Source organism: Grus americana, chromosome 2, assembly GCF_028858705.1.
Source record: "Grus americana isolate bGruAme1 chromosome 2, bGruAme1.mat, whole genome shotgun sequence".
Lineage (NCBI taxonomy): Eukaryota > Metazoa > Chordata > Aves > Gruiformes > Gruidae > Grus > Grus americana.
Window position 1 is genome coordinate 159,308,149 of NC_072853.1, and position 12,997 is coordinate 159,321,145.

The following is a 12,997-nucleotide window of genomic DNA, read 5'->3' on the forward strand; positions in this document are numbered from 1 at the left end:
GTCCATTGTACCTTTCAATTTTCCCAGAGGCTGGTGCATGGTAGGGGATGTGATACACCCACTCAATGCCATGCTCTTTGGCCCAGGTGTCTATGAGGTTGTTCCAAAAATGAGTCCCGTTGTCTGACTCAGTTCTCTCTGGGGCGCCATGTCGCCACAGGACTTGCTTTTCAAGACCCAGAATAGTGTTCCGGGCAGTGGCATGGGGCACAGGATATGTTTCCAGCCATCCAGTGGTTGCTTCAACCATTGTAAGTACATAACACTTGCCTTGGCGGGTTTGTGGGAGTGTGATGTAGTCGATTTGCCATGCTTCCTCATATTTATATTTCAACCATTGTCCTCCATACCACAGAGGCTTTACCTGCTTGGCTTGCTTGATTGCAGCGCATGTTTCACATTGATGGATGACCTGTGAGATGGTGTCCATGCTCAAGTCCAAGGCACCAAGCCTGTCAGAGCTCAAGGAGCATCTGGACGGTGCTTTTAGTCATATAGTTTAGATTTAGGTAGTCCTGCAAAGAGCAGGATTGGACTTGATGATCCCTATGGGTCCCTTCCAATTGGAGATATTCCATGAGTCTATGTGACACACCACATGTAAAATGTGGTCAAATATCATACATGTGCCTTGTAGCATAGACATATATGGGACATTCAGCACAGGGTATCTCTGCAGTTGCAATCCCTGGCAGGGTGGATATAATTTGAATCTAATGTATGTCTTACAGGACCTAAAATTAGGAAGACAAAAATATTTTAGAGTTGGATGAATCACAATCTATTCCTTGTTCTATCCTCCTACCTTCAAGACATTATGAAATCTCTGGAGTCCTCCATTCAAATACTTAGATATACACAAATTTTTAAAGTCACTAGAGATGGCTTTTGTTTTTATATGAGGGTCAGAGGACTATGTATCATCCCAAGGGTTGAGGATCCTGCCATACTTCTGTTACTTGGAGGTGTAATTACTGTCATGTAATATCTACTTGAGAAAGGAAGTTTAACTCTCCAGAACAAATTAGCTAGTTTCACATTATTGTCATGATTTTTGTTAAAAGGCCACTACATCTGTGTCCAGTTTCTGAAAATAAGTATTGGTTAATGTTATAAAATAATCTCTTCTCATGATATCAGCATTTTCTGATAGACCATTGGTGCAATGGATGAGTGCTATATGTTCTGTGGATCAAATACTGATCATCGAAGTTCTACTTAGAGCGTAGTCTTTGATGGGATAACTGCATAAAGTTCTCCTGGTCAGGAGATCATACTTGACAGTTGTAGTGGCCCTTTTTGGCCTTCCGGCCTTTGATGCTAGCAATAAGCTTATACAGCAAAGAGAAAGCTTAGCATGGCAACTGGCAGATACTGTAAAAGTGCATTTTATATATGACTGTTGCATGAAGGAATACCTGCTGAAATTTATTTGCAATGTCCTTGAACAACATTGAATTCTTCAGATTAGGTGGTGCTTGTGGAGCAAACCTATTCATTTTGCTAATGAGACAGAGGAGGAAGATAAAGATTTAAAAAATGCCTTGCATCATATTTTATTAGTCACCCAATATAATTATTGACAGGGATCGAGGATGTTAAGTTCCAGAAAAGGACTACTTATTATCTTAACACTCCTGAGATGCATTAAACACATTTGAATTTAATTAAAAAGGAGTATCCATGATTTAAGAATAAATCTTGCCCCTATTAATTTTAGAAATTAAGATGATTTATTTCCTGTAAAATTTCTAGCATTTTGGATAAAAGTCCTTCATAAAAGGTGCATGACTTACTTTCAAAGACTAAATTTATACAATGTGATTTTGTCAACCAGACTGAAAAACGGTTGTGGTTTAATACTGGATAGATTTTTGAAATGCCTTCCGTGTGGTATTTAAACAGTACAGTCATCTTAGTCATGGTGAGTCAGATACTGAATTTAAGAGAGAAAAATAAAATGATTTAACTAATACCAAACATGGTTTTTTACTGTTTAAGGATTTGGCAGTGCAACCCATCTTCTCAAAAAATTGTAAAATTTCATTTGTCAAAACTATGTAACTAACAAAAAATAGCTTGAGGACAGTTTAGAATGAGTGCAGAATGGTCCAGCAGATTAATGATTTCATTTTTTTTAAAGGACAGTGAGTACAGCCATGTTAAGTAGTCAGAAACTGATAATATGGGTGGATATTTGCATTTTCATCATTTATAATATAGCTAATGCATGGTCACATGTTTTAGAATCAATAGTAAATTGGCAGATTAAGATGCCTGATGAAAGATGTTGAATGGCCCACAAATCAAAGGAGAATATTCAAAAAGGACAGAGAAACAGTGAAAGGTAAGCCATCAGGAAAACTCACACAGAAAGCACAGACGCAGTGATGGGTGAGACGCTATGGTCTGTGCAGCATGTTGTGTAGACGTAATGCTATAGTGCTATATGCAGCAAACCAAAGTGGAGCAGGGGCTGGAGTCATTCAAAATGGTACCATGTATGCACTTCAAGAATGGGAACTAAACATAGACTGAAGAGAAAGCACAGGAGTGAAGAAAGCATGTGTTCTGTAAGAACAGAAAAATTATTTGTGACACTTTGGTTTCAGAGACATATGCTGGTGCTATTATTCATCCAGTGGTAAAACAACATTAAAGCTTCTAATGATTATTTGCTAACACAAAAAATATTGGCTTCACTCTCATGCAACTTTTTTGGATACCATTACGATATTGCCATGGAACCAACCCATGATATTGGCAAGCTCATATTCCATATGGGCAAACATAACACTCTCAGCCAGTAAATAAGTATTATTTGTACTTAGTATGTCAGGAAGTTCCCAAAGATGAGAAAAATTATAAGAAAAATTGATTTGGATAAAAAACCAGGGATGGATTTTTTTTATTTTTTTAAAGGATGTATTTATTCTGGTTGATGAATCACTGCTAATACTACTGGCAGATGACACACAAAAGTTGGCAAATACTGGAAATAACAGTGGTAAATTACAGAGATGAGCTAATCATACAGAGCAATCTGAAATGTTTGGGAAGCAGAAAACGAAAGAGGCTTGCATTCAGTCAGATGTCCGTGGATGCACCAGGAACAAGGAATGGAGGCCCCGTCTGCAGAATCAGGGCTGTTATCTGGAGAACAGTGATTCAGAATAGTAATTATGGATTGCTGCGGGTTGATATGAGCAAAGTTCGGAGGTAGCCACTGTTTTCTACCTCAAGAAAATGTCTTCTATCTCAAGGAAATGATTGCTATAGCCTTTGGATTAAAATGTCCCTAAAACTGACTTTATATAAGTGAATAAGTGGACATGGCAACCCAAAACAAAAATAAAGAGCCATTAATCTTACTTCAGGTCTGCCACAAGGAAGCCTTTTACCTACAGCCAGACCTCTGAGAGCAAGAAGGCAGGAGTACTCACAAGTTTCTTCAATTGCACATCCCATTTGTATCTGGGAAATAATCATGGTTTTCACCTCTAAAGCTGTGTGCTGTTTTCCTCTGTAATGACTAAAATGGTCTGTAATAGAGAGCATAAATAAGGAGGTGATTTTACATCTGTTTATAGAATTGCTGAAACCGAGCTGAGTATACTGCTTTCAGTTCTTTTGCCTGTGTTTTACTAAGTATATTAAAAGTTTGGAGAGAATTCAGGGAAGAAAAAAAAAAGAGTTCATGGTTGAGAAAAATCTAAGTAAATTTACTTAGAGTAAATATTTTTAACTGTCAGAAAAGGAGATTTTGAAGTGAATTTTGATTAGCAGGAAATATCAAGTATTAAAGTTCTTAACTGTAGCTGGGAGGGACAGAACGAGAACCAGTTAGCAGCTGAAGGCAGTAAAATTCAAATCAGAAATAAGGCATGATTTTTAATACAGATGGTAATTAAATATTGAACATACCATGAAAAGAAGTAATGAGTTTTCACTCTTTTGATCCATCCACTCTAGCTGAACACCTTTCAGAGACTGGTTTTATTAAACACTAAATTCTGGGCTCAAAATAGACATAGACTGGTGAAAGCGAGGCTTTTTTTCTTGTGGGGTGTGGTTTGTTTTTTGATTCTTCAACTCTGTAGCAATATTGACCCCAGCAGGAGTTCTACCAATAAATACCTACTTGAAGAATCAGCCAAATCTGCCATGGATAGATAGCAGGGGAGCAGATGTCACTGTGCTTGTTCGTATCTGTACAGCAGGTGACCTTTGGCTTTTATATGCAGCTACATATGCTTGAATATTTCTTTTTATCTCATTCCTAACCAAGTTTAAGCTGCAATTTCTTTTTTTTTTTGGTGTGTGTGTATGTTTTGAATCCTTACAGTGGGACATGAAAGACACAGACAGCAAAGATGAATGGAAACAAAATGAGCTTTCAGTTGCTTCATGCTGCCTGGGTATGGAATTGAAACTGTTCATAGAATCACAGAATGGTTTGGGTTGGAAGGGACCTTAAAGATCATCTAGTTCCAACCCCCCTGCTGCAGGCAGGGACACCCTCAACTAGACCAGGTTGCCCAAAGCCTCATCTAGCCTGTTCTAGCTTCGTGATGTGACTTATGCTTCTGTTACCTAACAACACCAAGCTCCTGCAGAGTTGATACCTCTGACAATAAACTCTGCAGACGTCTTCTAACTCCAGGTTCCTATCAGTGAAACAAACCTAAGGACCAGAAGGGATTTTATTCATCATCGAACCCAGTTCCTTGCTTATTGAAAGCAATCTCACTAAACTTTTTATAAATGGACCAAGATCTAACTTAAAAGTAGTGGAGGTATTTTACTCAACTGTTCATTTCAAAAACTTGTTCAAACCTGTATTACTTTGATGATGCATTTTCTTTTTCTATTTTTGTGGGTATAGATTCATCAATATATTGATGAATATATATATATAAAATCCAGCACATACCTATGTGGGTCTATACTGAACTGGTTTATATCAACGTTTTGTGCCAACATTCTCATTTCTAATTTAAATTTCTTTCCTTTGCCTGTTTCAAAAATACATATTTTTATGGCATAATATAGTATTTAGCTGGGGAGTTGTTACTGTTACTGGGTTGACACAATGAAGGCACAGGCTGGAAGCATTTGGAACGAAAAAAATCATGCTTTTTGTTTTAAAAAAGCAAACAAATAGCAAATAGAAAGAAGGTATGAATAGAAACAAAATGCCAGTCAGCAATATTTCAAGTTGAATCCAGATCCAAGACTGATTGATCTGGCTTTCTCAAGTTATAATGCAATTCTTGCTATGGTTTAGCTTACAAAATATTAGACATTGAAATGATCACCCAATAAATAATCTTAATGTACATTATTATGATAGCATAACATTTCTTTTACACCATGATCAAGTTATTTTAACTTTTCCGTCTTTCTTTTTGTCTTCCGTAATTGGCTTTTAAGTATGTAAAGTGCTGGATATAATCTGTGGTATGTGTTGACCCCAAATTCTCTTTAAAATCAATGGTCACTCACTAAATTGGGCTTTAGGCTTCAATCTGGCCCATTCTTAGCAATATCTTGAATGTAATCATGTAAGTAGGCATATTAACTGAGAGAAGAACTTCCTATTTTCTGTTTAATCCAAGCTGCGTTTGGCTGAATGATGACTGGAAAAGAAGGCATCACCTATTCAAAATGTTGCTGGATAAATTCAGATTTAAAGGCATGGTGCCAATTTCACATTTACAGTTAAAGACAGTGATCTAAAATCCATTGACAAATTCTGTGGGAATGTTCCCAGTGAAACAATTCAAACTTTAGGAACTACACTTTTAGCCAATTCAACTAATTGGAGAATCTCAGAGTTAACCCCCGCATAAAACCCTTCTTGGGGATTCAGGATACCAGATGCTTACCGGGTTATCCTGAAGCTGAAAAACTGTTCTTTTAAAAACTGGCTAAAAAGGAATAAATGGCGCAAAATCTATGAAATCCTCTCAACTTTTACGCTGAGGGGTTAGGCACCGCTAAATGTCAGCTTAATAGAAGTCTGTTTTTCATTACTCTTTTTGTGCGTGTCCATCTGTACATTAGCAGCTTGATAAAATGTTCTCTTTACACCTAAATCATGTCTAGATTGTACCTAGACCAAGCTCCTTTGGGTTACTAAGGAGATCCTAAGAATTGCTGAGGACAGTCCCTCCGGCACCGTCTTTGTTATGTCTGAAGTATGGAGGAAAAAACATCTAGAGGTCTTTTAACCACTCTCTGTTGCAAGGTACATCAGGCTTAATTTTTTTAGGGGTTTTTTTTTGTATGCTTCAAAATACTACTTTTGTACTCCATCAAAAATCAATGGGTTCATCAGTCAGCCTCCTTGTCCGTTTGCAAGAGCTGCCTACTCTAGACTGCATTTCCTTTAATATGAATAGATTTTGCTGTGGTGGCTACCATGACCTTCCTTCATGATGCAGACACCTTGGAATTAAGCAATAACTTCTGCCCAAGAAAGGACTGAAGCTATTTTTTTTTCATGTCTTCTTAGCTAATATAAAAGTGTATCATGTTTCTGATGATCCATCTGCCAGAAATGGAAGAAAGAACTTGCCAGTCCCAAGTATGAGACAAATTATATATCTCCTCCTAAGGTATATTTCAAATTCAATATATTAAAAAGAAAACATACAGCCCAAGTGGAACTGGAAGGTTCAATTCTGCTAAATCTTGTTTCTGTAACAGCCACAAAAGTACAGCTCATTTTCCTTAAAAACCTTCTTGTTCAGAGCAGTGTTTACTATGTCTGCACATAAAGTTAGAAATGTATGAAATCCTTGGTGCCTAGATACAACTCTCAGACCTCTTTAATGAAATAAACTTAGTTTCAGATTCAATGACCTGTTCTTTAGCAGCAGGTGAATCATTTCCCAGGAACTAGATCTCACCTCAGGCCTACATTCCTAACCAAGGGGCAGCAGGTATTGGTATTTACTGGCAGAGATCCCCTCAGAGCCCTGCCCTAAGCTTAGTTCCTTCTCTTGCTCCTAACTATGTCTTTCACTGTCTTCCTCAAACTGCTTCACTCTTCCATCTGCTTGTTGTGGGTCATCCCTGTTGCCTGGATCAACTCGCTGCTTGTCTGTGGCTTGAACTCCAACCATTCTCCTCCTTTGCTTGGTATTAGTATGTATATTTTAACATACTGATTGCTGGCCTAATCTTGGAGTGTTCCCATTTTTCCCCTTTGACTGGACCTTCTGGTCTCCCCAGTTTTTAGATCTGGTTTGTTCTGGCTACACCACTTCTGTCTTCATCGCAAATCTCGTGAAGGCCTAAATACTAGGTTCCTCTCCCCCTGGTTATAATACCATTGCAATTTATTGCATAGGTCTTTTATACAAGATGATGAAAGCTGGGAACCTATCTGTTCTGTACAGATGTTAAGCATGACACTTTCTAAGAGCAGGTTTGTCTTTTAGTCCACTGACATAATTTCTATAGGCAGCTCTGAGAGAATTTGACTCCTCTGGGGACAGGTTCTTGCATACCTAACAGTTGTCTACTTTTTCCAGCTGTGTTTGTTGTTATAATAAAAGATATTATGTCTACCTATAAACCTCATCTTCAGTTAATACTGCTCTCTCTGGACCAGCTCCTGAGAGGGGAACAGCACTAGACACTCTCACAAGCCAAAGTCTCACCTAAAGTTCCTCTTGGCAGCTACAGATGCTTTCACTACTTTCAGCATCCCAAGAAGAAAAGGTGATTGAAGATCAGTGGAAATAGTTGAAGAAAAAAACAGATGAGTAATAATATCAGACACAATCTAGTGCTGTGCAGGGAATAGCTGTAAAGTAGGACAGCTTTTCCTAAGAAGCATCTCAAAGACCGTGCTCCCTGCTCCTTCAGGTCTGCTTTTAGTGGTTCTCTCCTGTTCTTACAGCCTCAATGAATACCTAGAAAGTCTTGCTCCTCGAGCGGTGGTCTTCAGGAGGAGAGAGAGAGAGAGGGCATGGTTCTGACCTCTCACACCCATGGTGTCATTCTGTCTGCAAATACCTCACCTGTATCTTCACAACTGTCAAAAGAACAGGGGTGAAACCGTGGCCCTACTGCAGCTGAAGGAAGTTCTGCATTCAGAACTACGAGGAGTATGTTAGACAGTCAAAAATTACTTTTGCTAACTCCAAAATGTAATAAATACTTCACCATCTGCTTTTAACCAAGAAAGCGGGCCAAAGGCTGGGTGGTAAATATAATCTGAATTATAATTGGCGTGGATATCATGTATAATGTACCAAGAGATGTAAACAGGCAGAAAGTGATGATCCGTATTTTTGAAACTTCCTTGGAACAATGCTACATATTTGGATAGAAATGTTTGATTTGCTAAATTGCCATCTATAATTTATAGTGTGTCCTAGATTAATAGTTTTTTGCATGTATTTAGACAATTGATCTACTTACAAACTCACACACAGGCAATTTTATTTGTTTCTGTAAAGGGAATACGGAACAACTGGGAGATGTTGCCTTCCTACTAGAGCACTCGGCCAAAACCCAACACAGCAACTTGTCAGTAGAAATCACTCAAAGACACAACACTGCCCCAGACAAGTGAACACAAGTTTTAACTCAAGCTTTAAGTACAGTCTTTCAAACTAGAAATACTGATTCATTTACAGGGGAGGCTGAGTTCAGGAGGATCAAATAGACCAGAACACCCCCACACTCCCTCGTATTGCCCGAGTTCAGTGAGGGTCTGTCGCCATGCCGCTTCCTGAGGGGGCTGTAAGCCCCGCTCACACGCATCCTGAGGAGCCTCCGTGGTGGGTAGGGCCCATGAATCTTACAGGGACCTCAGGACCAGGGCTGCCCCGGTGACTTCACCCCCTGCGCCTGCAGCTGCCCCCATCCCCACCACTGCCTGCTCCCCCGCAGGGTGCCGCCTCTTCCTTCCCCCCCAGCCCCCAGGACACACGGGGGCGCTGCCTGTCCGCCACTCCCTCGGCGGGCACAAAGTTTCCCTTTGCAGGGAAAAACAGCAATGCGCCCCTCAAGCCACGCCCCTTTCTCGCTCCACGCCCACTCACTTGGCTCCGCCCCATAATAGCCACGCCCCTCTCCCTCGCTTAACTCCCACCCGCCATTTAGCCACGCCTCCGGGCGGTGCTTCGTCCTCCGTTCGTTTAGCGTCAAACTCCGCCCCTCGTTCCTCCCCTGCCTGAGGGCGGTTTGGCCACGCCTTCTGTCCGATAGCCCCGCCTCTGCCCCGGGCCGTTAGGGACGAGGCCGTGGTGTACGCGGGGACGCTGCGTGGTGACGCAGCAGGAGGAGCTGAGGCGTTGCTGCCCGCCCTTCCTCCTCCTCCTCCGCGCCCCGCCGGACCGTGACAGAGCGGCGGAGCCAGCCGCGAGCGCCGCCGCCGGGGCCCCTCAGCCGCCGCCAGGGCCCGGGGGAGCAGCCGGCGCTGCCGCTGGCCATGGTGGCCCGCCTGCCGCCGGGGGGGCAGGAGCAGGCGCGGCGGCGGCGGCCGCCATTGCGCGCGGGGGCCGCGGGACTATGAAGGATGGAAGCGGACGAGGTGACGATCCGCGAGCAGAACTTCCACAGCCAAGTGCGGGAGTACACGGTAGGTGACGTCGCCCTCGCACCGCCGCGGCCCCGCGGCCGCCTGCCCTCGCAGCTCCCCGGCTGTGCGATCCCCCCTCCCGCCTTCCTTCCTGAGCTGTCATTGCGGTGCCCCGGAGGCCGCGCTGCCGCGGGACAGCCCCCCTCCGCCCCAGCCTCCCGCCTTGCTGTACTGTCTGCCCGCCGCCGGGCAGCCATGGGCTTGTCCCGCTCTTTCCCTCGTTCGTTGCCTGCCCTTCGCTGCTTTGCACCTCGCCCCAGCTCCCGTGTCCAGACTGACGCGGGTGGCGCGTCCCGTGTGGGCATGGCCGTGCCTGCATCTGCCCCTCCGGGCGGGGTGTGAGGGCCGGCGGGTGAGGACCCCAACGCTTACCCCGTTGTGCGTCTTCCTCTCCCTGTGCCTTCAGCGAAGAGGTGGAATGCACTGTATACGTGCAGGATATGAGTGTGCTTCTGAGTGTACTCCGGTGCCCTGTGTTGGCGTTCCACACTTCAGCCTTCAAGTGCAGCCTTGTTACTGTAGAGCATGCATGGGATTCCACGTTACTGCTTGTGATACTAATATTCTCCTGTCTTTTGCTGCACTGTTAGCAATGAATGTGTGTAACCTTAGTTTTTTCCCTAACCCATCGTGTCGTTCTCAGTGCTGCTGCATGCCACATGCTTTCCAAGTGGAGCAATACAGAGCACATAAACAGTGCCTGTGCTGTCCCATCTTCCTCAATCTTCTCTAGTGAAATGCAGCACTACACCTAACGTGTGGATGGAGAGAGCTGTTGCAGTTTCCTCTCTGACTGCCTCATAATTGTTTTCAGGTGGAGGTGTTTTGATGGGGTTGTCTCTCTTCTGCTTCACTTCAAGGAAGAAAATACATGCTGTACATAGGAGACATGCAATGTTGTCTTCTATGCACATCCTCTCCTAAGTCAGCTGGGTAACTGCGTTCTCTTTACAGTTACTGCTGTCTGAGGAGGAATGGATTTCTTGAATAAAAATATGATTTCATAATTTAGCTCTAAATATTTTTCAGCTATATTGGGAGACAATATTAAATATCACTAACTGATTTTATGTAGGCCTATGGCTAGGTTATTTGATAAGAGACTTGCTTGGATCGCTAGTGTGTTAATTGCTTTTTCCGTATTTTAAGAATCCATATGTTAAGACCTTCTTTCTTTTGGTGAAGTATTACATTTCTGGGATATTTTTTCCTGCAGACTGCAAAACAAGTCAGTATGAAGAGAACTGTTCCTTTAGGAGATTTTCTGGACCTTCCCTTTTCTGTGAGTGGATGTAGCACGTGTCATGAGAGCCATGACCAGTGGAAGGGTATAAAAATACTCTTCTGTGAAGAAGTCTTTAAGCATCATCTTAATCTCCTTTGTGCTACGAAAACACAGGTGTATACACAAATCATGTATCTCTTCTGGACGCTAGCATCCTCTTTTCCCTAGTGTACATTTTTCCATTTGTATTTCTTTGTGTGCTAATTATCTCCTACTTGCATCCACCAGAGTCTTGTTCTGATACATCATACTGTGCTTTTGTACCTAGTAAGATGCACAGATTTTTGAGTCTGAAGGAGTGGCTGGGTGCAGCCTCTCCAGGTACTGTTACAATTAAATTCTCTATTAAATTCTTAAAAAAACTAGCTCATCTAAACTGCAGTTACTTCTCTAAAGCTTTTTCAGCTGCTCTACAGCAATTGGTAACTCTTCCTGTTGGTGTGATCATGTAAGAAATCACATAAGAAATCAAGAGCTCATATTTTAGAGGTAAGGTGTTGCTTTATTTGGGCAGTAGAGGCAGAATATTCAGTAAATGGCTTCCTAGTCTTGAAACTGTACTTTGATCTTTAATATTGATGACAAGCCATCTATGTTATTGTTTAATCAGTGGGGATAATAATAACAATTTTGCCTTTTAAATCATGCATTGGTACAGTTGTGATCTTGTCTTTAATTTATGTTGGAAGACCACAGGGTTTTATGAGTGCATAAAATGCTGCCATCCGCAGCTGAGTATACAACCTTCTTGGGGCTCTCCCATGGCTGCAGAAGCGTATTGCAAGTGTGATCACACTTGTGGTTAGCTTAAGCATAGCAAAGCATATAGAACATGTTGCTTATGTGTACCATTATATTAACATCCCCTCCTAATAATTTTTGCCCTTGCTGGTCATGAAGTTAGATGATGAATATAATTTCTTAAAATACGCAAATAGACAGCTCTCGTGTGGGTAGTGGGTATAATCATTGGCCCCTCAGCTGGAGGAGGGAACATATTCCATTTTCTGACACATTCATGAGACTTTCATTCCAGCTGCAGGTGGGCTGGGGGCAGTGAGCAGTTAATAGGAGGATTTGACGTTTGTTGTGTAATATTACAGTGGAGGAAACCTCTATATGCCTGTAAGAGGTAAGTCAAACTTACAGAATCTGGTAGTGTTGTCCTTGGAGACCTAGTTGTGTGGCACAATCTTTACTGGAAGCTAAAATGATACATTCGTGAGAGAAGAGAAATCAAAGTAAGCTGATGTAGTTGAAAAGAAAACCCTGTTTGCTTTTCTTTTACAAGTTTTTTTCATTTTCTTTGAATAGATACAGAATTTCTAGATTGTGCTTTCTGATGGAGTCCTAAGGACATGCTAAGCTTAACTTCAGTGTAATACTTCATTTCTGTTTCATCTGTTCTCTGCACTGGCAAGCTACAGGGTTTTCCATAAAGTTGTGTTACGGAACAAAAATCAAAGGCTTGTTATCCCTTTGGTGGGGCCTGTCTCTTTCTGTAGGTGCCAACTTCTGCTAATTCCACCTTGAAAAGAGAAATGTTTCTGACACATGTTTATAGATTGAGCAAGGGTAGTAAAAGATTATTTTTTTTTAAATAAATCCTTCATCTACTTTTGAGGTAACTGTCTCTGTGATTTAATGCTTAACTTAACTCGGGCCCATTTGCTCTTGACCTCGTTTGGAGTGTCTGTATAGTACCTGTTTTTTTTCAAGAGGTTGCCTGTTTGCAAGAAAATAATCTGCCTTGTATTTTGTTGCTCATGAGGATGATATTTTACTAATAGGAGGTTAACTCCCTAGTCTAGTTTTGGCAAATGCGAACCTGCCATTCTGAGGATCTGTTGTTTGGAATAGTTATTGAAAACACCCAGACTTTCAGGCTTGTACTAACTTTAAAATTCAGTTTCAGTAAAGTAAACATGGCGATTGAAAACTGATGACCCAGTATAAGAGACATGACACAGCTGTGAGTTTGCTCTAAGTCAGTGAGCGTCTTGACTTCAATAAAGCAAGGGCCATACTCAGTTCTAACTAAAAGGAGCATCTTTCTGAAAAGCAGCTTTAGTTGGTTACAAAGTATAGAAGAGTGTCTGTGTTCTGAACTT

The 12,997-nt window shown here is 41.7% G+C and overlaps 1 protein-coding gene across 1 annotated transcript in view; it reads left to right on the forward strand.

The window, feature by feature from the left end:
* Positions 1 to 9,259: 9,259 nt before the first annotated feature.
* The window catches only part of LMBR1 (limb development membrane protein 1), a 76,179-nt gene continuing 72,441 nt past the window's right edge, over positions 9,260 to 12,997 (forward strand). The window contains exon 1 of the mRNA XM_054814498.1: positions 9,260 to 9,601. Coding sequence (XP_054670473.1) covers positions 9,539 to 9,601 — 63 coding nt within the window. The 5' untranslated portion in view covers positions 9,260 to 9,538. The remainder of the gene's footprint in view (positions 9,602 to 12,997) is intronic.